The following is a 27,048-nucleotide window of genomic DNA, read 5'->3' as shown; positions in this document are numbered from 1 at the left end:
GTATCAGGTTTTTCTATTAGTCTATGAGACCCATTGGTCTTTAGCAGACCTTAATAAACTCTCTCTCTCTCTCTCTCTCTCTCTCTCTCTCTCGTAAATATACATATATACACATACACAAATATACGTATATGTGAATATGTTTGTATTTTGCCTACCCTAGAACTCAATGAAGAGGTCTAAGGAGCTTCAACATACAAGAAAAGTTATATCATGAAACCCTGCATGGCTTGTATTTGGTCTTGTTAACATTCAAGCAAAACACAAAACATTCAACATACCTCACGATGTATGACCTTGAGTCAATGACAACTTTGGGCATGTATTAGTGTGCACCACATATCATCATTTCTTTTTTTGCAACCTCTTCCTTGCTATCATTTCAGTTGTGAAGTTCTTGGAGACCTCAAAGCTTTCCTTTGGACTTAGACTGATACATGGGCATTCAGTAACACTTCCAATGTCCACCACACTGACTGTTCTGTCGAGCACTGTAAAGGGAAACTAAAGATGCCTTAAGCCATCCCACCAAAGCTGGAACAGTGCCCCATAAATTTTATATTCCTCCTTGTGGCACTTCTTTGGCCTTGCCAGATGTGATATTTGAACTCTCCCTCATACTGAAACAATCTGCAACACAAATGAATAAATTAATGACCAACATGCATAGGAGCATAGCTACTCAATAACTGGTGCAAGATATAGAAGGAAATATTTTAGCTCTTAAACACGTACATTAGTAACTATGCACACAAGTCCGTAGCTTGTAACTTGCATAATTGAATTCATCTCCTTACTACATTGTACTATGTTCTCTTCTGTGAGTGCAAGTTCGTTCCTTTGGGACTCGAACCTTCCTATTCTTCCCGGATCTATGAATCAAATATAACATTTTCTACTCTTAGAAATCCAAGTCAAATAGAGCAGCAGGATTTTTGTTTTGTTTATGTTGTAAATTGTTACCTTTCCAGCTGTGCAGGTAGCTATGAGGCTATCTTTGCTTCCCCGCATCAAAGTGGTGGCTTTGTTCTATGTTCTTCTTTGCAAAAGTTGGTGAGTCATCACTCCATTGCTTTCTGCTTGATTTGTGTCATCCTGTGATCGAACCTCCCTTAACACTTTGCTTCTGTTGTAAATCTCTTGATGCTTCAATTCTATTGCAATAATTTTGAATTACTGCTCACAATGGCATGCAGCATCTCTTTTTTGCAATTTCTAAACATAAATGATTCTCAAGCAAGTTCATACTTGGTTCCTTTGTATGGATGGGTATCTCGTTTCCTCCCTATTTTGATGAGTATGCAATGACAGCAGGCTATGGGAAAGGGGAAGGGAGAGGTGCGTTAGAGGGGATGGCAAACATCATGACAAATCAAAATGGTCAGATACCTGGCATTCCCTTTGACAAGAAATATACCATCTGATGGTGAATGGAATCTCATGCCATATGCATATCCCTAGCCAAGGTCAATTGATGGCTTTCCTTTATTGTGTCTGAAATGTCTTTTGTATAATGGGATCTGCAGGGAGGCTGGTGTTGACTCCTGCTAGTATGATGCCCCTGCACCCTCTACAATGCTCCTGTGTACTTGGCATGGGTACAAGTCCCTTTCCTAAGCAGTTAGCTGGTAAGCCAACTGCTTTTGCAGCTGATATAGGATAGCTGCTGTGCTGAGCAGAGGCGGTGCTTGAATACCTCCTAGCAGTACAAAAGTCACACCAAGCAAGAGTTCAGCTCCTCTGTGCTGAGCACAGGAGCTGCTTGAATTAACTCCTAGTAAATGCAAAAGTCTCCCCAAGCAAAAGTTCAGTGATGAGGACAATGTCAACCAGTCCATGCCTCCATATCATTACCTACTAGATGGAAGCTCTGGCTCAATACTGCACCAGTTGTCGGTTGCAGCTACTGCCCTCTGGCCTCTATCCTGCCGCAGGGCCAAGCCTAGTCTGCATAAAAAGCCACAAGAACAAATAGGAGATTTATGGAAATCCAAAGTGCACGTACATTGAGAGAGACCGTAAAAGGTGAACAGGGAGAGCCTGTGCTGTTCAGACATGGTGGGCTGTAGCCTTGAAAGTTGACACAAAAGCCAGTAGGATACCTCCTTATATCCAGAGCAGTGAAACAAATAGAATGCACTTCTGCAAAGGAATGTCCCCGTGTTTGTTAGAGACCATCAAGAATTCGCTACTGAGCTAGAGTGTTAAGCTACATAATGGTGTTTCCCACCATGGGCAATCTCCTGCTGGTGAGTTTCTTTCCCCAATGAAATCACCCCTCAAAGACACATTCCATTGCTACCCTCCTCATGATCTATAACCTCTTAATTTTAGATGTGACCTTCCTGCCACTGTGGCAGACAGTAGACCAACACCAAGGCTCATATTTATTTCCTGTTTCTTTGTCAATCTAACATGCTTTCCTTAAACCAATTCTGGAATTGCCTCTAAAACTAAGTCCAGCTGAGGGACATGCCCTTCACGCATCACACTTCTTTGCAATCTCTGCAACTTAGTACCGGTCTTATTCCCTGGTGGTTGGGTGTGCTTCCCTACAAGGAACTCATGCACTGTCTTGTGAACCTCAATCCAGGCCATCCCAGGTGTCTTTTCTGCACTAGCAGAGTTTCTCAGATCACGTATTTTATCAGCCTCCCCCAACATGTCAGCTTCAGCATAGATATTTGACATAAGCATGTAGGCAAAACCATCACTGGGATCCAATTGGACAACTTGGTCAAAGCACTGTCTTCCTAACTTCATGTTCTTGTAGGTTCTGCAACTGGTGAGCAAAGACTTCCATACAACAGCATCAGGTGGGACTGGTATAAGTTGAAGTAAACTTACAGCTTCATCCAAGCATCCTGCGCGACCAAGAAGATCAACCATGCAGCTATAAAGCTCAACACTCGGTGCAATGTTATGGTCTTCTATCATAGATTTGAATTGCCTACGGCCTTCTTCCAATAGGCCTGCATGGCTGCAGGCTGCAAGTACACTGGTGTAAGTCTTATCATCGGGCTTTAGGCCTTGTTGTTGCATGGTCTCGAGGCATTGGGCGATCAGCCTACACCTACCGTGTTGAGCATATCCTGCAATCAATGCATTCCATGACACAACATCTTGATTCGGCAATTTAGTAAGTACTGTTTGTGACTCCTCTAAGCTTCCACATTTGGCATACATGTCAACAAGCGTATTCCCAACAACAAGGTCTGATGCAAGGCCAATTTCAATGATTTCCTTGTGTATCAATCTGCCCTGATCAATAGCTCCTAGGCTGCCGCAAGCTTTCAAGGTACACAGAAACGTCACTCTGTCTGGCTTCATCCCCTCTTCTAACATGCGCTGAAAAAGATCGAGAGCTGGACGACTATGCCCGTGTTGGGCATATCCTGTAATCATTGTACTCCATATTACAACATCTCGATTGGGCGATTCATCAAGCACCTTCTGTGCTTCTTCATGACTCCCTGATTTGGAATACATATCAATGAGGGTGCTCCCAATGGCCACATCATCTTCGAACCCACTACAAATTATCTGCTCATGTATCAGCCTACCTTGCCCCATCGCCCCTGCACTGCCACATGCTTTCAAAATGCACATATAAATAACTTTGTTTGGCATAATACCTTCCTGCTGCATTTTTTGAAACACCTCTAAAGCAAGAAGACCATGTCCATGTTGAGCATATCCTGCAATCATTGCACCACATGACACCACATTTCGGTTTGTCAATTCGTCGAACACCCTGCGCGCCTCACTTAGGCTCCCACATTTGGCATACATATCAACAAGGGTGTTCCCAATTACCACATCTGATTTAAGTCCATTGTTTATGATCAAGTCGTGGATAAGACGGCCCTGCCCAATCGCTCCAATACTACCACATGCTTTCAGTATGCTCAAAAGTATGACTTCATCCGGTGGGAAGCCCTCTTCCTGCATCCTTTCAAAAAGTTCAAGAGCAGGAAGACCAAGATCCTGCTGAGTATACCCTGTGATTATTGCACCCCATGACACAACATTTCGATTTGGCAACTCATCAAATACTTTGTGCGCTTCTTCCAGGCCCCCACCTTTGGCATACATGTCAATGAGGGTACTCCCAATGACCACCTCTGATTCAAGTCCACTTTGGATGATGCGACCATGTATCAGCCTGCCCTCCCGTATTGCTCCTATGCTGCAACATGCTTTCAACGTACATGACAGTATAAACTTACTTGGCTCAAGACCCTGATGTTGCATTTTGTAATATAGTTCAATGGCCCTCTCATTTCCTCCTAGCGTAACATGTGCCAAGATGATTGCTTGCCATGTGTATACACTCGGCTTTGCAATCTTGCAAAACACTAGGCTAGCTTCAAGCAAGCTGCCACAGAAGGCATACAAACGAATAAGGTGGTCCCCTAATATGGCAAGTGAGTCGAGTCCAGTCCTGATCATAAGAAGATGCACTTGCCTGCCAGCTACTAGATCTTTTCCTTGCATGCATCCCTGCAAAAGACTGTAAACAATCTCTCGTACATACAAACCCTCTTGATGCATCCTGTCGGCATTCTGAATTCCCTGTGCGTGTTCCAACTCACTGTGCTTTCCTTGTTCCAACTCACCGTGCTTTCCAAATTTGTTTACACGATCCGGAATTCCACCATTATTGACCACCCTGGAGATTCAAGCAATAGCAGAACAATGTCAGATCCATGTGTATTTCGTGAAGACACCCCTAATAAGCTCCCACATTGTAGCTATCTTTTAAAGCGGCTGTCGAATTCACATGATAAGCCACTGTCCCTTACCTGGCAGAGACACCTACTGAATTTGGGTGCTTAAGACCAAAATTTAGCAGGCATAGAGCCCGCATGCCACTAACACAGTGTCTTGAACGCAGGCTCAAGATGCCAGCTTTGCTCCGACTCAAGAATATTGCCGTCGTGTATCAGGGCTGCGTTCATCTCAATAGGTACAGCGTCTCAGCATGAACCCAGGTCAGTTACGACGAACTTAACCGAGGATATCACTCAATGAACGTGAAATACTGTGACATAGGTATCAAAATAACCTATTCGTTGTCCTTCCAACGACAATTCATATTCAAAATAAGCAAGAGGACGATTCCACGTTGTCCTTTCAACGACAATTCATATTCAAAATTGAGAAGAGGACGTTTAATACACTCCCAAAGGTGGGCACACTTCAATGGGCGCACCCCATTACCACTAGCTGCCCATCTTGGTTTTCTAATTTGCGGGACCCACGAAGGGCTTGGAGAGGACATGACGTGGAGTCTTGGTAATACTAGAAGGTGTGTTCATGGGCGGTGTGTTTGTTCGCCCATTGTTTAAAAACTCGCCTCCAATTGGTTCAAACGGGTTTAAAGCCTTTCATTTTTGGGCCCTGCAAAGGGTCCTAAGGGATGGCTTGGTTTTTAGGTCCATAGTTTTGAAGTTAGTTCATTTGGTCAATTCGACCATCCAAATTGTGGTTAGTATGAGCTTTAAGTGTGTGTTAGTATTAGTTTAAGAGCTTCTAATGTGTTTAGGGTTTAAGGTTTTTTGTTTGCTTGTGGAGGTCCTAAATGTTTTTGTCTTTTGTTGTGGAAATCCTAAATGGTTTTGTCTTTTGTTAGGTATTTCTCTCTAAAGATAGAGACTCTCTTTGTCTCTTGTATGACACCACTTTTATATTACTCTTGCCAAAATAGGCACGTCCCCACTTTTATTTAATGGTCCTTCCACCACACACCACATCTTTTCTCTCTCTCTTTCACTCATCCACCTTTCCCCATATTCCTTCACGTTCACTTGCTTTTTCTCTTTTCCTTTCCTTCCGATTTACACCCATCATTTCCCTTTTATAAGTTATTAGAAATATTTATGGAGCTTACACTTAGACTTATAATGTCACTCCAAAAGGCAGGGCCTTAGTGGGATCCCCACCCTGTTTTCTCACTTGAGGAGCCTTAAAGAGTAAGGATTCTAGCTTCCCAAGTATGAGAGTAGTATGTTATATTACATTATTTATATTTAAAAACATAGGCCCTGTGGGAGGGGAACCTCATCTAATATTGTCCATTTCAAACCCCTCCAATCCCCTCCCTCCCATGCTCCCTCTCTAGTTTCCCACATTAATGCCCCTCTCTTCTCTCCCATGAATGGTAGATTGTTCTTCAATTCATTGGTGTCCCCTCTCACCCACCCCCCCGCCTTCCTTTTCCTCTAAGTTAATTGCCCCCTCTTCCCCCCTTCAATGATCCCCTCCCCCTTAATTAACTCACTCTATTCCCCAACTATTAATGGGAATATGCACTCTTAGATGAGAACTTGAATCGCATCTTTTTAATATTGCAAATACTTGCCCAATTGAATTTATTAATTCATAATAAGGGATGGACATGATCGTCCAAAGTAACCTATACCTCTCCTAAAAGGATGGAGGGAAGTAATTACTATAAAGAAATGGTGCATTATCAATCTAAAGTTCATGTATTAGTGTAGATAGGAATTTCATCTAATTTTAAGCAATTTTGGGTAGACGTCTAGGGATGCCTACCCTCGAAGATTCATGAATAGCACCATGTAGGTGATGTGCCAAGTGGATTTGGCATAAAATATAACTTTATACACAAAATGAGGGTAACGTATTGTCATAATTTCCAAGTAGGTCGTGAATTGGACGATGTGCAACTCTATGATAGCTCCTTGGGCATGTGATGATCTTCCCTCACTCCTTGTCTCTTCTTTGATGATTCACAATGTTCTTGAAGTCTCAACACATTACATAGAGTTGTCACTGGATTTATCTCATATCTCTACAAAGTTGCATGCAACATAGATAACCATACGTAGTTGGGCAATGTCACACGCATCAGCACTAGGTTTCGAGTCTCATCATTCTTGTTGTGGGAATGAATGCCTACTACTAGGTAAGGTGTCTTTAGCATTTCCATGACATCATCATCTCAAGGATAAGAGGATGATGAGGACTCATGGAGAGAGTACTTGTTGCGGGGGGCCAGATGGTATGGTCTCTCTAAAGCATTTGAGTAGAGACCTACACCCAACAAATAGCTAGCTATTGGAATGGCTATCCCTTATGTTCTTAGTAGACTGACTTCACCCCTGTAATCGGGTACCTTGGATCCATAAACTACTAAGTGGAAAATTTCAAATTCAAGAATCGTTAAAAAAAGAAAAAATGGTTAAATAATTTATTTAGAGAAAAAAATTACATTGCCACATCATGTTTTTTCTAAAATTCACCACGTCGTCAAATAGTCTTGGTTCAAATACTTTTTATTCATGAAAATAAATACTCGTACGAATAATTTATTTGTATGAACAAAATTATTAGTAGAAATATTCACTACTATATAGGCTGACAATCCACTAGATTTTGTTCATCTCACACGTGGCTAAGCAAAAGAGATCAAAAAAGGAAAAGAAAACAAGGAAGGTCTCATTGCTTAAGGAATCTTTAAGTTATGTGACAAGAACGAATTTGTATTTTTGTTTGTGTGAGTTCTAAGGATCTCTTGATTGATCTTGTGTGAATTACAATTTACATTTATTTATTTGTGTGAAATGTGATTGTTTTCTTTTACAAAAATAAAGAGTATTTTGTATTTGTTGAGTGTGATTTATTTGTGCAAAACATGATTGTTTGCTTTTTTCCTTTCACAAAATTAAAGTATTTTGTGTAATGTCCTAATGTGAAAAAATTAAAGTCTTTTGCGTAATGTTCTTATGTGAAAAAATATCATTTTCCTCTTATGTCAGGAACATTTATGTGAATATAGTCTTACTTTCTTTTGCCTTCTTAAATCTTTTACTCTTGCTTTCAAAGAATAATCTTGTTATGTGAATAAATATTTGTTTCTTTATTTTTGGAAAAAGCTTATGTGCATGGATTCTTTGGAAAAGTTATTGCTTTTACTCTTACTTTTGAAACAATAATTTTATTCTTTCAATTATATGAGAAATAAAATTTTACTTGTGCACAACTAACATTATTACACTTACTTTTGAATGAACATATTTTATTTTTTTACTACTATGTAAAGGGATTCTTGTATAGTAATTCATACACGGTGTAAAATTTAAACTTTTTCTCTTACTTTTGAAAGGATATATTTTTCTCTTTCAACTTATGAGAATGAATGTTTTACTAACGGTTGTGCAAAAATTTACTATAGAAAAGTTTGCAACTTCTCTTACTTTAAAAGAATATATTTTACTCTTTCAAGTGAATGAGAATGAATTTTTTACTATACTTGTGCGTGTCATAATTTGCATTCTTACACATTACTCTTAAATGAAGAATTTATAGTATTTCAATAGGATGTGAATGAATGTTTAACACAATGTCTCTTACACAAATTTATTTTACTTACTCTTGAATGAATAATTCAAATTCTTTCAATAGTATGTGAATGAATGCTTAAGACTTTGAAGAATTGGCATTCTTACACTTACTCTTGAATGAATAATTTAAATTCTTTCAATAGTATGTCACAGTGAATGCTTAACACAATAGGCCTTACACTTTGTAGAAATAGCATTCTTACACTTACTTTTGAATGAATATATTTATTCTTTCAATCTTAAATGAATGGATGCTTAACAATATGCATTCTCTCACTTAATTTAGAATGAATAGATTTATTGTTTCAATTGTATGTGAATGAATGCTTAATAATTCATGTTCTGACACTTACTTTTGGAGGAATAGATTTATTCTATCATTCATATGTGAATGAATGCTAAACAAGTTGCATTCTTACACTTACTTTGTGAATGAATGCTTAACAAGTTGCATTATTACACTTACTTTTGAATGAATCGATTTATTCCTTCAATCATATGTGAATATATGCTGAACAACTTGCATCCTTACACTTACTTTTGAATGAATAGATGTATTATTTCATTTGTATTCGTTTGAATGGTTAACAATTTGCATTATTACACTGACTTTTGAAATTTTGATTGCTAGAATTCAATTTTGGAGAGAATGAATGTTTTAAATAAAATATTGTTTGCATTCATGCTTCTAGAGAAATTATTGTTTACACAAGCTATTACTTATGATTGGTGATATTGTAAAGGATTTTAGCTTATGTTTTTTGTAGCAACATAAAAAACATGGTACGTGGCACGATTTGGTCATATGTGAATGAGTTGCAAAAAAACATGGCATCAATCTCTCTTATAGAATGCAAATATTATGGACACAAATTTATTGGGGGTGCTACTCGCATAAAGCAACATTTCTCAGAAGTTGGGTTAGATGTTGAGGCTTATTCATGCCCTCCACCCAACATGGCAACTTATTGCAAGTCATATTACAAAAAGTGAAAAGGGTAGCAATTTCTAGTGTAGTAAGGATTGATGGCGGAAGTCGTAATGCAAGCACTAAGGTGGATGAAGATGTGGAGTCTGTTGGTTCATGGATTGAACAACGAGGGAAAGATGAATCAATCAACACTTCTTTATTCATCATGAGTGGTTACATATATAGGCAACTGCCTCCATGTTGGTAGATCCCAGATCCACAATCATCTCCATGATTATCTCAATCAGTCACCTCCTATGATCACTCCAAATCCACACATCACACCAACCTAACATACCTAACTACCAAGTCACTAGAACCTTCTAGCACACCTACACTCACACACTCCTTACATAGGACTCCTAGCCCATAGGCGGACACACACACATACATCAATTTGTCCTTCATTCCCCCCCACAAATTGATGACCTCATCCCTTAGCAGTCGTACATGGGATGCTCCATGGCTTGCCCACCATCATGTGGCAACACACATGGCCCCAACCTGTGACTCACTATGCAAGGAGTGTGTGAGTGTAGGTGTGCTAGAAGGTTCTAATGACTCATCAGTTAGGTATGTCAAGTTGGTGTGATGTGTGAGTGATCATAGGAGGTGACTGATTGAGATAATCATGGAGATGATTGTGGATCTGGGATCTACCAACATGGAGGCAGTTGCCTATATATGTAACCACTCTTTGAATAAAGTTCTACATTTTGTGCCTCATTGCTTTCTCTATGAATTCATAGATAATTGAGTTAGTATGCTCTTCATGGAATTTAAATGTGAAGAGATGGATTCTCCTCTATCCAATTTTAGATCAAAGAATTTGATCAGCAAGCTAAACTTAAAACATCTCCCCTATGCCCCAAAAACATTCTCAAGATAAGTCCATGCAGCATGATCAGTCTCACAGCCATCAATGTGGTGAGGATAAAACAATCACTCAATCCAAGAGCAATTATGGCTAGTGCTTTTTCATCCTTAGGGAGCCATAAAGCTTCTCCTTCCCTAGTTGTAGGTTTATTTTCTTTTCCATTAGCCACCTTCCAGATTCCCTTTTTCATGAGAATAAATTTTAGTTTGGTCTGCCAAGTATGAAAACCCTCTCCCTCAAACTTATCTATCTTGATTTTGGAGGCCATTTGGGAAGGTCTTATCAAATTAATGGCAGTGTCTAATCCCTTTACAAAAGATCAGTCTTTCTGAACAAAGAAATCACCTTCACCATATAGATGCAAATTGCTAGATAAAATTCAAAAAAGCCTAGTTGTTTGGCATATGCATAATCAATTGGCTTCTCCCACAAGCTCTTAACTAGGGTCTTCTTTACCTTGTATTTTGTCCTTCTTGTAGTCTTCTTCAAGTGCTTAGCATTGGAAGGGCATTGAGAACTTGGCATGTTATCAAGAAATCAATATCAACTAAACTTCAAAGAACATTCTTTGAGCTAAAAAAGCAATCTCTGAATTGTACTTTAATTCCACTTTATACGTCAAGCATCACCTTAGCAGCATCAAACTTCAAGAAATGTCTATAAATGCTTGCAGAAAATAGAGGAACATTGGAGGCTTAATACCTCACTCCACATAGCATCAAACTTGGGGCTTTTACTGTGTAATCAAAGGTACACAGGAGGAGAAGTCTCAATACAAATCTTGGGCGAAATGGTGCGTCACATCACCTGGGGCAACAACATCTTTATCAAATGAGAAAGTCATGTTTTCTCCTAGACCGACTGGTTTTTCATTGATTTCTCCTCATTCACTTGACCATTTGGACTCAAATTTCACTAGCAGGGGCTCATAGGATCGCCTAAGTTCTGCTCAGAGCATTTGAGGAATGATGGCTCCAACAGGCTCAATTTTTAGAAATGGCACGGTCTGAAGAAGGAGGCGGCACGGGCTGTACAAGCTCTATTTCTAAAATTCCTCCCAGATGGAAGTGTGCCCTAATGAGGGGAAGCTACAACAGAGAGGGCATGAGCAATGGTGGCTTGTAGGTGGAGAACAGGCTTAAGGCATTTCAGGAAGGAAGGTAGAAGAGAAACTCCATTGGGGGAAGAAGAGGGAATCTTCTTGGAATCTCGTGGATACTCTTCCTAGGCACTAGGATTCTTAGCAAGCTCTGATACCACATGTTGGTTCATGGATTGAACAATGAGGTAAAGATGAATCACAATGAACACTTCTTTATTCATGAGTTATATAGGCAACTGCTTCCATGTTGGTAGATCCCAAATCCATAATCATCTCCAGGATTATCTCAGTCAAGTCACCTCCTATGATCACTCCAAATCCACACATCATGCCAACCTGACATACCTAACTGCCAACTCACTAGAACCTTCTAGCACATCTACACTCATACACTCCTTACATAGGACTCCTAGCCCATAGGCTCACACACACACATACATCAATTTGTCCTTTAGAGTTAATAGATCCTCTTAGTGCAAGTTGCAAACAAGAACATGCCAAGAATGATGAAATGCCCACAAGTGAGTCAATGTTTGTGAATGATTCCTTCCATGAGAGCCTTGTTAAAAAGAGGAAAAAAGTGGGGCAATCATCCATTGAGGATGGTTTTCCTAAACCACAAGTGCATGAATAGCACTTGAGATGGACTTAAGAATTTGTGAAGAATGCCATATCTTTCAATGTCATGAGAAATGAAAGATTCCATAATGCCTTAAAATTTTGACTAGACCATGTTTTGTCTTGCTACATTATATTAGAATGCAAACAGTTCATCTCGATGGGGTAAAGAAGATAGTTGATGAATGGATAAGTAAAAAATCCTTGATTTTATTCCCACATATGGTTGTACACTTGCTTTTGATGGGTGGACCAGCAAGCAAGACCCTTAATACACTTTATGTGCATTATGCCAAAGGGAACAACATTTTAGAAAGTATCGATACTTCTCTAAAAGAAAAAATACTACGTATATTCTTAAAGTATACAAGAGATAAATTGCTAAGATTGGCAGCACTAGCAGCAAGAAGGGTAATACATTAGTAATAGGCAATTACTAATATTAGTGGAAGCAAGAATGTTACTGCATCAGTAACAGACAACGTATCAAATTAGTAATTACTAAGATTGGCAACGGCAGCAAGAATGGTACTGCATTAGTAATAGGCAATTACTAAGATTAGTGGAAGCAAGAATGTTATATAAAACTATAGCTGAGATGATCATGTCAAAGTATCAACTCATGACTTGGGTGCCAAGTGGTGCTCATACTCTCAGCTTGTTGTTAAAAAATATCAAACAATTGTAGTTTGTTTAGTCGAAGGCCAATACTATTGTTTTTATTATAAAGCGTCACTAGTATCTACATGTTGCATTTAGGGAACACTCAATGAAGCAACTATATTACTTTTTCAAACCAGATTTGCCACATGTTTTCTTGTTCTTGCTAGATAATTTGAAGTTTTATAAGCTTTGGCCGAGACAATTGTTGATAGATGACAGGGGAAAAACATAGAGGATATACAATTGTCGGGCATAGATGTATGCACTTTGTACAATCTACTTCATTTTGGAGAAATGTGTAAAGAATTAAAGAAGGTGTGGAGCCATTTTCTTGTCCTACAGATACTTGATCAGGATGCCTTTGTTATGGGTGAAGTCTATTGGAAAATGCCATAAGCAATATGATAGGTAAAAGAATCCATGCACTTTGCACCAAGGAGGAGCATGCCATTATGTAGTTGGCTAAGAAAAGGTGAAAGCAAATGCCTACCCTTTACATGGAGCTACATTGCCTTGCATGCACAATATCAAATGCATGCCAGTCACAAACTCAGACATCATAAGCAATGTTCAACAAGTTTGTGAAAACTTGTTGCCAAGAGACATGCTAAACAACTAGGTTTTTCTAAGTTTATCTCTATCAATCTACATTTATATGGTGAGTGAGATTTCTTTGTTCAGCAAGATTAGTCATTTTGTAAGAAAGTAGACACTGCCTGATAAAGGTAAGACCCTCTCATGGCTACCTTTAAGATTGAAAGTTAAATGGCCAAGGCTTTCACACTTGGCAAATGAAGATCAAGTTTGTGCTTATGAAAGAGAATTTGTGGGACTTGGTCAAGTCAGGGACTCAATCATCTCAAGAAGGCGAATCAACCACAACCAAAGGTAAAGGGAAGGCAAGTGACTCTTCTTCAACTACACCGGTAGATGCTAAAAGGATAGAGAAAGCTAATGCAATAATTGCATTAGGTTTGGGCGATGATTATGTGCATCACATTTCAGATTTGGAATCCCCTTTTGAGGCATGGCATAAGTTAGAAGTATTATTTGGTGCTAGCTCTCATACCGAGTTCTTTGCACTCAAGATGGATGGAGACAATGTTGCAGCTCATGTCAGTACCTTGAGGAGTCTTATGACACAATTGGCCTCAATCAACTCTCAAGTTACTGAAGATGATGCTAAGGCTGTGCTCTTGAAGAGTATGCCTCAAGACTATGATTATGCTGTGACTACTTTGAAGAATCTTCCCCAACCCACACTTTTTTTTGCCGAAAAAAACAGTGCTGATTATATTATTTCAAAAAACAAGAATACATGGGGTCAGTTTTGCAGCTGACGGGACTGCGTTCACAAATCGGACGCAGCCCTAAGAGGAAACAAAAAGCTCTCTCTCATGGAGGGATCAGGCGGGTGTGAATAAACAGCCAGAGAGGTGGTGAGTAGCGCCACTGAAGGCCCTGAGATGTATGCTCGAAGAAGAGGCCCTGCGTATCCCAATCTTGGAGGAAACGTCTCCGCTTCTCCTGGCCAGCCCGGGAATCCCCCTGGATCTGGTCCCACTGGCCTCTGAGCATATGGATAATCTCGCTCCAGATGTCGGCCATGACCTGGGCAGTCGAAAGAGAGGTACCTTCGAGGATCTGCGCGCAGCGCGAGGTCCAAATGTGCCATCCGACGATGCTGCTAATAATCTCCTAGACTGGCTGCCTCACCTGAGATCCTGTGTCCACCTTTGCCAAGTGCTGCGGGATGCCCTCAAGCGGCCCCCAAGTCCCCTGTGTGATGAGGAACATAGGGTCCTGCGGGCCTGCCTCGAACAACTGGTGATAGCCAGGTGTGGTGCTGCACCAGCAGAACGTGCCCCAAGTGATCAAACCTAACTCTGGTCCTGCACGAGTAAGGATCCCGAAGGCCCACCTCCACATGTCCTGGGTGCGAGTGCAGCTCCATAGGCAGTGCTTTGGTGACTCCTCGTCCTCATGACAAATCTGACAGAGTCCTTCCTGACCAATCTGCCGCAACCAGCTCCCCACTGGAAGTCCCTTGTGGGCAAGTAGCCAAAGGAAGTAGGAAATCTTCTGCGGCCGCCAGCTCTCCCACAAGGCCTTCCAGAAGGCCTGCAGAAATAGCCTGGAAATACCCTGAGCATACCAACTGGGCCGCTGGGTGGGCGGTCTGCTCTGCATCCTCCCGAGAACGCTCCTGCCCAGTTTCGTGCTGTAAGCGAAGAAAGGTGCCGGCTCCTGGTCTGCCACAACCTCTGGCCATCTCCACTCTCCTGGGTCCCAGTCAAGCTCTGAGAGGGCCCGCCCCTCCCAAAGCCAGAGACGCCACAACTGCAGCGATCCTGCTTAACTCTAGGATCGATCCGCCAAACCTTCCCCATGAGGCCTACGATACGAACCCTCTGCCACGAGAGAAGGGGGTCAATGAGCACACCCTCTCTCCTGAGTCGGCCGTCCCCCAAAACGGTGAAGGAGACAGAGGTGTCATCCAGCCGGCCTGCAACAACCAGTGGGATGCCACGAGGGGTGAACTGTCCAAGCCAATGGGCCTCACCAGGCATGAGGGTCTGAATCTCTGCTGGTGGAACCAACCATCCGGCAGGAATCGCTCCATCTATCTCTGTACGCCTCGCCTGAGCTCCACGGACACCCTCGGCTGCGGCTGCTAGAGCAACAGTCTCCAAGTGTCTGTAAGTGTCCCTCCAAACTCGAAGGGACCGGGCGGGCCCCCGCATCCAGCCATCCCACGAGATATGCGACCTCTCCCCCAGCTGAAGGCCCAAGGCATCTCTGACCTGACCATTCCCCAACCCACACTAGAGGGCATCATCAGTGCTTTACAAGAGGAGGAAAGAAATAACACTTCAAAAATGGGTAAAGTGCACACATAAGCACTTGCAGTAAAGTTTTCATCAAAGAGCAAGTACAACGCATGCAAGCATTGTGGGAAAAACAATCATCTTGAGAAGGATTGTTATAAAATCAACCCTTGTACTTATTGTGGCAAGAACAATCATTCAGAGAAGTTTTGCAATGAGAAGAATAAAAATATGACAAATCTGGTTGAAGAGAGAACTCCATCAACAAATGAAGAATCAGACTTTGTGGTAGAAGACAAGGACTATGCCTTTTGAGCACTTTGTCTTTGAAATTTTGTTTATCATCATTTGGTCAAATTTTGAGGTTCTTTGCCTGGAGTAGTATTCCAAAAAGAATGTTATGTGTTTTGTCTTTTGTAAATCACCTCTGGTCACCATATGATGTAGGCCATGTGATATGTGTTTGGTCTATCCCATTTTTGTAAATTTTGATGCTTGGGCACCTTTGCTAGCATGAGATCGTAGCCATAGATTTATCCTTGACCACCATGAGATGGCATGAGAAACTATGTGACTAGATGTCTCCTTGATGTAGCAAGAGGCAAACCCTTGAGGGGGGGTATGTAGGGATAAATGTGATCAAGGGCTTGCTCTAAGGTGCATGTGTGCATCTAGGGGAGTCACATGTGTGTGTAGTAGAAGCACACCTAGTGCTATGAGGTGTCTAGACCATGACATGAGTGATGATGTAAGTACAAAGGCCCCCACATGGGAGGTTCCTTTGATTTAGATAGTTCCTATGATGTAGGGGAGGTGCCTATGATCTAGGACACCTTCCTCTCCACTCTATACAATGGAGGTTATTCCTTCATCTCAATACACTTTGATTTTGCCTCAGTTGAGCTCTCTTTGTGTCACTATGCACCTCTTCTATCCCACTCACCCCTTCAGATATCATCAAAAGAAACCAACTCTAAACTGAGTAACATCATAGAGAAAGATAGGAGTCGAGGTTTTATGAAGGCTTTTTACAACAAACAATCAAGGGCTCGTAAGTTAAGTGGAACAACAAAATTCACTATCACCCTAAACCTTGATCTAGAATTATGTCTTGTCAAGCACATTGAGTCTTAAAGGTTCAAAGTGCTTGGATAAATGGAATTTTATCACATTTCAAACAATACAAAAACAACACTATAGATCATTTATTGAGTCCTTACATTGCAAATCAAGCCATCCTTTAAAATTGAAAGGATCTCTACCTAGTGACTAGACCCTCTTTAACAAATCGCTAGGCAGTGTCGAGATTGCAAGTGCAATTGGGCTACAAGAAGTGTAGAGATCAAGAATATATTTCTCAAGAGGCAACAACTTTTTGGGGTATGGTTGATCATACAAAACACAAATCAATCTCGTGCTCTCGAAAAGAGTTTGTCCACCTGAGCATGCAAAGATCACAACTGCTATACATATAAATTGGGCATTCTCAAGCAGCCTACATAATTTCCAAGTTTAAGAAAAACCCATAAGTGGTCAACATAGTATATTTTCAAAGAAGCATGTCGAACGAAGCATAGGAGAGTGCTATTGATCCACTTCTCCATGACTAAAAGTGTTCATACAGCCTTAAAAACATTGTTGAACCATTCCCACAGCTAGTTTCATAGGAGAGCTTGATAGACCCAGCCACTATCATCCCATGTTCCCTAAATCAAATTTCAACATATGAGTAATGTCTTCAAATGCACTAAGTGAAAGTAGTAAGGTAACCAATTACTACACAATCTTCTACCTTGTCCTATAGTGTAGGTGTCAAGAATGAATGGACAAAATTAGACTAAAAGGTAGAACTTACGTTAAGAAATTGAATCTTTCCAAGAAGCGATGCAGACAGTGTAGATTGAGAAATAAAACTCATTAAAACATGCATTTCTTATACGTAGACAACTCAAGTGGACGTAGAGTTTCTTGGATGTTTTATCTTTGTTTTTAGCTCACATCATGGAGTCGAGACGCTGGTGGAAGCCACTTTCACGATGCATCAAAGGATTTTGACATGTTTGTGTTGCTCTCAATTGAGTTTCAAGGACGTTTTATCATAAGCTTGCAAGCCTGCCAATCTCACAGCTTATTGATAAGACAACATGTTTAGCCAACTTGAAGCCATAAACAACAAATTTTGCTAAAAACTGCTAGAGCGTCCAACCTCCATTTTCAATTCATTGCTTGCTTGTGTACACCCATTAATCAATCATCAGACATTTGTACTGGCTGCTTGGATCTTCAAACAACAAAGAAACTATCGATGCACATGGTGGTGTTGAGTAAAAAAATTGGGCCGAGGGTGTGGTCTACAACATAAAAAAAGGTCATAATACATTGGCGCTTGATAAAATCTTGCATCCAAAAAAAGATCACCCAGTTCAATCATCCCAATGAACATTGCATCTAACAATCCGTTAATCCACAAAATATGTCCTTCAAGACCGACAACCGCTTGCTCAAATGATTGCACCATCTCTTCATTATGTAGGATCATATGACTTGCAGTAGCGAAGCGAACCCCTCTGCCTTTTCGCCTTTTGCACTTTGTGTTGATTCTAATCTCCAACAGAGAAAGCTGCAGTGCAAATAACAATTTGGGTAACAAACAGTGATGGAATACACAAAGTACAACCCAACAAAAGGTCTGACACTGCATCATAGAATCTTGAAAGGAATCGTTTTGATTTGTCCCAGTTGGTGCTTCAGCTTGTGCATGATATTGTCAATGTAATTGTGTGTTTTTTCACCATGTCGATTAGCTCTTGTAGCCTACCCAATTGTATTATCCTTTTCTACGGTCCCGTACCATACATTCAGCATCATGCCCTCCATCCTGGCACTTTTCAGAGCTAACAGATTGGAATTCATGGCTTCCTTGCATTACCTCATAGAAGAATGTAGACAACACCTACGAGATTTTAACTTTTTCTTTCATGGCTCCGCAAGCTTTGGCACATCCAAGCAAAAACAAACAAACAGAAAGAGAAATTAAATATTATGATTAACCTGTGTCTTGTGTGTGTCTCTGATTCCTGAAAGAAAGGGTGTTGGCAATGTGTCTGAGTGCGCAAGATTCAGGGTGAGAAAGAGAGAGACTTGAGTAGTTAGTAACCATCCATAGATCCCCATTTCCCTTGATCGACACGTGTGTTAGCCTTTGATTGTCACGTCAAACTTAGAAATAAGGAATTTAAGATAAGATAAGATGGGAGGTTGAATGACCACTTTTTGTTATTGCTATGGGACATCGGGTTGGTTTTTGGGTCCTTTAGTTTGTATTTGGTAAACCTGACTTGAAAAGACTAGATTTGCAACAGGCAGTCATGGAGCAAGTAACTACTAACTCGAAATTGAAGCTGAATCCTTCTATTTTATCAATTGTTTAAGGAAAAAGAGAATGAGTAAAATAGTGGACATGAGATTTGACACAAGGTCCATCCTCCCTGCAAATGTCAGGGGTGGTGATTTATTATTGATTTTGTGATGTCCATATTTTGGAAGTTGAAGTCCAACAAACACATGAACAAGGCAATACAATAACTGATCCTCATTGTTGCAGTTTTAACAATATTGTCACATGGACTATAACCATATGAATAAAGGTGTAGTCATCCTTCAATCTTGCATCCATCTTGGATTTCCTTGCTCCCTTCAGATTAAAAAAATGAAAATTTGAATGGACCAGTAATTGAAAATATTTATTATAACCACACATAGTGTCAGCGGGGAGGTGGTGCGCCTCCTTCTCTAAAGAGTTATAATCCGAGGGAACGGGCCCTTCCTTGGGTGCCAAGATAATGTTGAGAATATTAGCGCCAAAGGATAAGTCTCGCTAATGGTGGATAAGAAATTTGCGTATTACCTGAATGTCAATAGTCGTAATCGTAGTCAAACATCGAGAGACAATATCCAAAAAACTTGCTAATGTGACCCTGAGAGGATCCGCATGTGTCCTTAACGGGATGATTCCAACATTCTCAGATTGTTTAGTAGACTATGGACATCACAAAAAGACACTATCATTAGAGGAAGTCCGAAGTAGAGCACGTAACATTCTCACTCTCTACTTAGCCAGTGTTATGTGCCTCTCCAACCTTGGGAAAATGGGAGGTTGATCACTGTAGTAAGTCGAGCTTTTACGCTTGTGAGAGTAGAGCATAAGGTCATCACAAGGCTCTCCAAAGCTTCACATGCGAATAAGCCCAAACTTGCAAATCAAGTAGACCATCTCTTCAAATTGAATAGGTTTGAAATGTTTATATAGTCTTTTTATTGTGAAAAGCACCTATATGCTTTTAGTGCTTTAGTCAAAAGCTTAGATTTTACATCAAATGAACCCTATGCTGCCTGCCATAACAAGATGAATATGATTCCCTTATGATTCATTGGGCCTGCCGACTAGACGAAAGGTTTGTGTATATTATTGAATGGTTTGACCAATATATGTAGTGTGTTCTTGTTGACCAATATGTGTAGTGTGTTCCTGCAAGTGGGTTCTCATTGAATGAATTTTCCTAGATATGATCCAAGGTTGAATTGTGAATTGTAGTTGGTTCTGATATTAGTTGTTTCATGTTGAATTTTCCCATGAGTATAAGTAGTTTGTCCATATTAGTAGTTTTAACTTTGTAGTCAATGTACTATTGCTCATTGATTTTGATTCAATCTCCTCATTGTGGTGTGATAATCCTCATTTGGTTGTGCTTTGTATGTGAAAAACACATTGTCAACAATGAATTGTTTTTTGCTTTGCAGTTTTTAGATGATTTTGAACTTATCGTTGTGGAATTAGAAGATATTGTGCTGGTTGTTGGTATTAGTTTGTTATATATGCTTCATTTGTTTTTTATACTTTCTTTGTTGTATTGATATAGGTCGTGCCATGTGGGAAATTCTGTAGTTAGTTATGCTCTTTGTTTGAAAATGGCAAGTACATAGACATAACTCTCTGAAATGTTTCTCTAGATCCTTGTTTTTGTTGTAGTTGTTAAAACTCATTATTTTTTTGTGTTTCATTTCTTGGTGGCATTTGCATTCCCCCTGTAATCACTAACAAATTATGACAGGCAAACATCATTCATGCTTGTTTTTCGGTGCAAATACTTCGTAACAATGTCTACGAAGAAGATGTCATTGCTTTCAAGGTCCAACTTCTCTAAGTCTTGTCTTCGTTTCAATAGGAATGTACGCTCATCGGCAGGGTTGGTGTTAATGTAGGAGAACTCTCATTTGGTGGAAGTGAGAGGAAGGGACAAGCATAAGTACATAGCTTGTTGAGTGCTTATGTGTCGTGTGTTTTGAATGGCATTCTCGACCTTGCATAGACGCTCGTTGGCTAGTAGCTGTGCTTGCATGCACTCAGAAAATGCTTTACAAACAGCGTTGTTGTGTCTATGCCAACACGGACTTAGCTAGTACAGAATATGTGTGTATAGTAGGGCAAAGCTCCACTTGTACTTGCATAAGGCTAGGAATAATCTCTCTTAGAAAAACCTCAACATGCAAGTTCTGCTTGCAACTCCTACATGCATGTTCTACATGCAAGTCCTAAATGCGATTCTACATGTGAGTTCTACTTGCAACTCCTACATGCATGTTCTACATGCAAGTCCTACATGTGATTCCTGCATGTGAGTTCAACATGCAAGTCCTACATGCAATTCCTACATGCAGGTTCTACATGCGAGTTCTACATGCAACTCCAAGGACTAAGGGTGGTGAGGTGAACTAAGGTGAGGTGAGCAGAGCGGAGTGGTGTGAGGCGGGTTGGGTGAGGTGAGTGAAGTAGAGAGGGTTCGGTGAGTGGAGCGGGGTGAGGTGAACGGAGCGGGTGGGCGGGGTGGAGCGGAGAGAGGGGGGTCGAGGCGGGAAGGGCGAGGTGAGTGGAGCGAAACGGAGGGAGGTGGGATGGGGTGAGGTGAGAGGAGAGGAGAGGAGGGGAGCGAGACAAAGTAGGACGGAGTGAGTGTGGCAAGGAGAGGGGGGGTAGCGACGGGCAGAGGAGTTGGCGGAGAGGGGGAGAGTGTAGCGGAGAGGGGGGGCGAAGGCTGCACAGCAGTAGTCGACGGAGGGAGGGAGAGGGCCGCGTAGGTAGCGAGGGGGGGGTAGACGGGGAGCGAAGGGGGAGGGAGCTCGTAGGTACTTAGTGCTACTTCGCTTTGGATGGAACATCCATGACTTTCTAGGGATCAATAGTTGGAATCAGTTGAATCATTCATAGGCAAGTTCACTGCGATTCATGAGGATTTAGGTAAGCAAATGCATGCTGGGGAGAAGTTGGCCTCCTTGCGAATGAAGAATGTGTATTGGTATAATGCAACATACATCACTCCAATGTCATCATCAAGCTATGGCCGTCTACAAACCATTGCACCACCACAACTTCAAGACATGGATTGCAGCAATGTGGACACGAGGACATTGCAATTGTATAAGGACAAGATTGCAAAGGATGTGGGCATGGCCATGAATTTACATTTGGATCCAAATGGGCAAGGTTATCTTGGTTTATGCCTCTCCACATTTTTGCTTCTTTGTATCAGAATATACATATGCATAGAACAAAAACTATGTGGTCCTACAAGTGTGTAGATGAAAATGCTCTTGAAGATTTACTTGGGATGAATTGGGGAACCAGGTCAGGTGACCAAAAGGGTGATGTGTTTCAATGTCACGCATGTAAAGACAATGTGGTTATTAGATACCATTTGCTTTTCAGTACAGGTGTTGGAATAAAACAAATGGCCAGTGGCTTCCCCTAGACTCTAATGATGAAGACAATACGGGGGTAAGTTTGCCTATTGATGTTGAAGAGGGAGATGTCAAGAATGTGAATGTCACATCGCAATGGACTCTAAGGGATGTGCGAGAACACCTATTGGTCATGGAGGACGGCATGTCAGAGTCCTTCTACTTTACCTTAAATGGTGGTAAGATTAGCCGCTGTGTGGAGAAGTGCGTGCATAGTGCCAATTTCATTCCTCCTACAACTTTGAAGATTGCTAACAATGTGTTTGACTAGTGTAGCATTTAATTTTTTGTCTGTCAAATCCTAGTTATTGCTTCAAAAGATGATGGACAGTTAAATTAAAATGTTATTTCTTTTAATGTTTTCTCCTGTTAGTTCATGGTGGTAAATGTTTTTCAAAAAATTTGGGGATTTTATGATTAATTTTAAAATTTAGGGTTTTGATATATATTAAGGGGTAAGAGCCCTTTTTACATCACATTCTCACTTTCACATTTAGAGAGCCATAGAAACTCCCATCCTCAGAAGTTACTCCCTCCATCAACTGCTATTTGCCATGGATTCAGCTAGAACTGCATTCCATGACCATCTCACGAACTACATTTGCAAATCGTGAGGAAGAGCTATTTTTAGTGTTTGATAGGACTTTAGATGTCCTAGGCATATATATGCAAGCCAAGGATGACTTCTCAGATCTCATCCTTTACATGCAAGATAATTTCTCAAATTTTTCCTATACACTTGACCACACTTCAAAGAGATGGGTTCCCATAGATTACATAAAGTATCTGTTCATAGAGGAACCCAAGTTTGTAAAGTGCTTGGCCCGCTTTTGTGACAACCTTACAGATGAGGGGTTTAGGATAGTCGAAGTTCAAGACATCCAGATGCAGGGATCACATGAAATACAGGCACCAAATTCCTTTCATGGGAGATGACATTCATCTTCCTTCTCCATGAAGGAAATTTAGAAGAAGAAGCCTCATCGTCTAGCACCCCCTCTATTAGAACTGCTGATCTGGTCAGACTCAAGCATCTACATGGAAGAGAGTCTTGATGATCCAATAGAAGAGGTGGAAGTAGCTCAAGCATTGAGCCTACTTCAAGAGCCCCCAGTAGAGCAAAAATCTGCATCGGAGACCATTGACCCAGACTCATAATTATGGTCCTTGTCCCCCCTCATCATCGCTGGAGAAGAGTACGTATTCCTCCATGACATAGAGATTCTTTTTGGACTACGAGAGGATGAGGCACTCGGAGTCCTATCGGGGTTCGATGTTGACACAAGTGTCAAAGATCCTGGGGTTTTAGGTACCAAAGACCAGACAATGGAAGACTTTCTCTTAATGATGCTGGTTTCAATGAGGGATGCAGACATGTCCGTATACGATGCACAACCCTCTCATGCAGAAGCTTCCACCTCCAACACAGGTCAAGAGAAAGCATCCACCTCCCAAATGGAACATCACACAGCATCTGGTTCCATCAACATTGCAAATGAGGAAGGGATAGAAGCCGACAATGCTGTAGTGGTAAGTTCAAGCAATATTTTTAATTTTGATGTTCTTTCAGTATAATTTGTTTTGTCGGTCTTCTAATGTTTGTTGAATTGTTGCAGGATGCGTTCGAGCTTGATGAATTCTCATCTCGATGGGGTAACGTTTGTAGCACATTTGGGCGAGATCATTCTTTGGTGCATTACCTTGGCAAAGTCGCAGAGCATATCGTGGTCTTTCACAGCAAATTTTCTCCTCAAGGTCCTTCGGAGTTGCTGAAGTGCAAGGCATTGTCGCATAGTATTGGATACTCCAACATTACTCGGAATGTCGACAAAGTCATTTTGGTACACCGCCTGGTTGCTATCAATGCCTTTGGATCGAACATTCATGGCAAGGCATTGACGGCAACGGCTATGTCTTTGGCAGCAAGAGAGGAGGATGTTAGTGCTATTGCGGCTAGATTTATATCTAGGAATCCACTAGGGGATTGAAAGACCCCTATTCTCGATGTACTCAAACTAGCCAAGAATAAAGATAGCCTGTGAGGCCTTTTGTATATATAAACATATATTTAAATGGATATTTCAATGGATACATGACTACATGTCTTTATTATTTGTTTTAAGTTATCATTGCTCGTCATGAATTCAGTTGTATTTTGTTTAAGTTGATGATATATTTTCTCCATCATTTTGATTGTGTTAATTTAATAAAATTGTAGCCAATTTAGTATCATTTTCACCAATTCTAGGTATTAAGAGTTCATTTCTATCAAATCCTGAAGGAATTTCACTGTCGCATAGAAGGGAAAAGTGTTCGGCACGTTGCCAAGACCCCAAAAAGCCCAAAACCCGCCATGGTACAAATTTGGGCATTTTGGCAAGTCCAAAATGCCCAAATTTGCACCGTGGCAGGTTTTGGGCCAAAATGCCCAAATTCGCATCGTGGCGAGTTTTGGGATTTTGGGCTTTCTGGGGTCCTAGTGACGTGTCGGACACTTTTCCCTTCTGCGCGATGGTGAAATTCCTTCAGGATTTGACAGAATTTAAAACTTAACTTAAAATAATCATTTACTGCAAGCATTGAAATGGAAAATATACAACAATGCGATAATGTAGAGAAGCCTTATTGGTCATGCATTCACACAATGCTTTCCAGTATTCCAAACCCAAACTACTTTGAGACAATGTATGTTTGTCTTTGTCGAGATTGTGGTTTGATAGGAATCTCCTTGTCTTCCCTCCACCCATGCACACTTTTGTAGGAAGATTCTATGTTGCCCCAGACATTTTCTTATCCTTCTTAAGTTTGACATGTCCTCCATGGAATCCCATCTCTCACAACAACTTCTTAGCTTCTTCAATGCACCATGCGGATACTTATTGCGGAATGAAATTCCAAGCATAAACAAGATGCAAATACAACAACTTATCAAGTACGCGCAGTTTTGCATGTAAAGTACATATGTGTACTCTCTCAAGTGGGATGGGCAAGATGGGATCCCACTTTGGATCCTTCTTGTCATGATTCGGAGCTTGCATTTGGCTGCACAATAGAATGCCATTCTCCCATTGTAAGCCAACCTTTTGCTTACATTGCAAACACATGCAATAAAGGCATGTGTTCATTGCATTTGCCCCTGTATCACAATTATGCAAGCACTTGAGGGTTTTCAAATCACCAGCAAGATGCCATTCAACTTGAAAGGCTCCATGGCTATCGACTGTCAATGTTTGCCCTTCCTCTTGTCTTCGGATGGTCGATGGGGTTCCTGTTCTATCTAGAACCCACTTCAATGTCTCATGGCACTCTTTCAAAGTTTCAAATGCTGCAAGCCACCATATATCTTTCTCTGATTGCACTAAGAAATCTTGCTCTACTTCTTTATCCCCTTGAACAAAGGCTAAGGATTTATTCATAATGTAGATGCTGACTCTCTCTAACTTGTGTTCTTTCACCAATTGAGCTTCATCCATTTTGATAACAAATATGAGCTCTCCATTGCAATCTGTACAACAAAAGAGAAAAATCGTTAGGATAAACATGATATAGGAAATGAACTAAGTAAAGTGCAATGTTATAATGGATTTCCTCTTACCATCTTCTCTCATGCCATAGAATTTGACCATTACTTGTTGCAGTTTCTCAACATCTAGGTAGAAATTGTTGAGAGCATTCATCTCAAAGGTTTGCAAGCCAGATTTCTTTTTACTCTTCCAAGTCATTATGCCCCTTATGCAATGGTACCCTCCAAGCATTTCTCTTGCACATTGGTTTGTTTCTCGCCATGCACGTCTCATAGACCAAGGTGTGGGTAGGGGCACTGTAGAATTCTTATAATTTCCCAAAATAGGAGACTTGAAAATTTTGAAAACAAATGTGTAAGCTTCACGACTTACACCGGCAATATCACAAGCTGCAAGCATCTCCTTTGCATCCACAATATCCTTGAAGTCCTTCATCACCTCCTCAGCAACTTGCACATGTAGGCACTTGTGTCTTGGGTCCCTTAGTATCCCAATGACATTGCTTGACTCCAATAAACTAGCTAGAGCATATGAACAGTCAATATCATCCCTATCCGTTCTTCCCATCACATCTTCCATGAAGTTCCTAAAGAAGAACACAATAAAAACTTAGTCACAAATAGTGTAGCACAAAAGAGTGTAATCTCATTGGAACATTTGATAACCAACCTTGTAGCTTGGACTCTCCTCTTTCTAGCACCACTAGTGGGTGCCAATGCATCCATGTTATGTAAGTACCTTCTTTTCTTCTCCTTCAATCCCAAAGGTGTTTCTTTCATCTTTTGCACTTGTTCTTCTGCCTTCTCTCATTTCTTCTCTACGGCTCATCGTACTTAATTGTATATAGATCTTTCCAAGCCTTTTTTGGACTCAACTAGCTTACAGAGTGACTCTTCTAATTTATGTCGCTCCAAGTCCAATGCACTTTGCTCCAAGTCTAATGCTTTGGCTTTATCATGAAGATCCTGGTTCTCCCTTTGAAGATCCTGCATAGAGTTATGCATTGCAACGATGGTGCTATTTCCTAAATGTGCTCGCATCTCTACTTGGGCTCTGCACATCTCGCTTGCTTGCATAGCCATTGACTGAGCATTGTTTAACCGATTGCAATAACCAAGAAACCCCACATGTCCATTTCCAACAAACCGAACTAGCTCATCCATTGTATGGAAAGAAGGGCTCTTTTGGTTGGCAGGATCTAAAGGATACAAGGATCCTTCTACCCAAAGGTCGAGATGCTTCTTTCCTTGCGAACAAAGACTGTGGATTTTGGAAGCTCCCCTCAATCCTAGACTAGGTTGG

The 27,048-nt window shown here is 40.8% G+C and overlaps 1 protein-coding gene across 4 annotated transcripts; it reads right to left on the bottom strand.

Annotated features, from left to right (window-relative positions):
- Positions 1–296: 296 nt before the first annotated feature.
- On the bottom strand, positions 297–5,085 carry LOC147904352 (pentatricopeptide repeat-containing protein DOT4, chloroplastic-like). Of its 4 annotated transcripts, none has more exons than XM_087394070.1 (4): positions 4,806–5,085; positions 1,418–4,672; positions 964–1,095; positions 297–630 (listed from the first exon to the last, which is right to left on the bottom strand). In XM_087394070.1, exons 1-2 carry the CDS (start codon positions 4,868–4,870, stop codon positions 2,425–2,427), a joined length of 2,313 nt encoding a protein of 770 aa, XP_087250196.1. In that variant the 5' UTR covers positions 4,871–5,085; the 3' UTR covers positions 297–630; positions 964–1,095; positions 1,418–2,424. The 4 variants fall into 4 exon arrangements, with proteins under 4 accessions (XP_087250196.1, XP_087250184.1, XP_087250192.1 ...); XM_087394058.1 differs by having other exon boundaries at positions 964–1,699; positions 1,855–4,672; XM_087394066.1 differs by having other exon boundaries at positions 964–4,672.
- Between the last annotated feature and the right edge of the window lie 21,963 nt (positions 5,086–27,048).

The sequence above is a fragment of the Dipteris shenzhenensis genome, chromosome 2 (assembly GCF_047967505.1).
Source record: "Dipteris shenzhenensis isolate YYH24624 ecotype China chromosome 2, Dip_SZ_1.0, whole genome shotgun sequence".
Taxonomy (NCBI): Eukaryota; Viridiplantae; Streptophyta; class Polypodiopsida; order Gleicheniales; family Dipteridaceae; genus Dipteris; species Dipteris shenzhenensis.
Note: the sequence above shows the minus strand (reverse complement) of the source record. Positions and strands in the feature narration are given on the sequence as shown.

What these genes read in the sequence shown, in the direction of transcription:
- LOC147904352 (XM_087394066.1), bottom strand. Translation starts at nt 4,870, where the DNA reads ATGCGGGCTCTATGCCTGCTAAATTTTGGTCTTAAGCACCCAAATTCA. An exon ending in TCAGTAGGTGTCTCTGCCAG is followed by an intron (nt 4,673 to 4,805) that starts GTAAGGGACAGT and finishes TTGAATCTCCAG; the next exon opens with GGTGGTCAATAATGGTGGAA.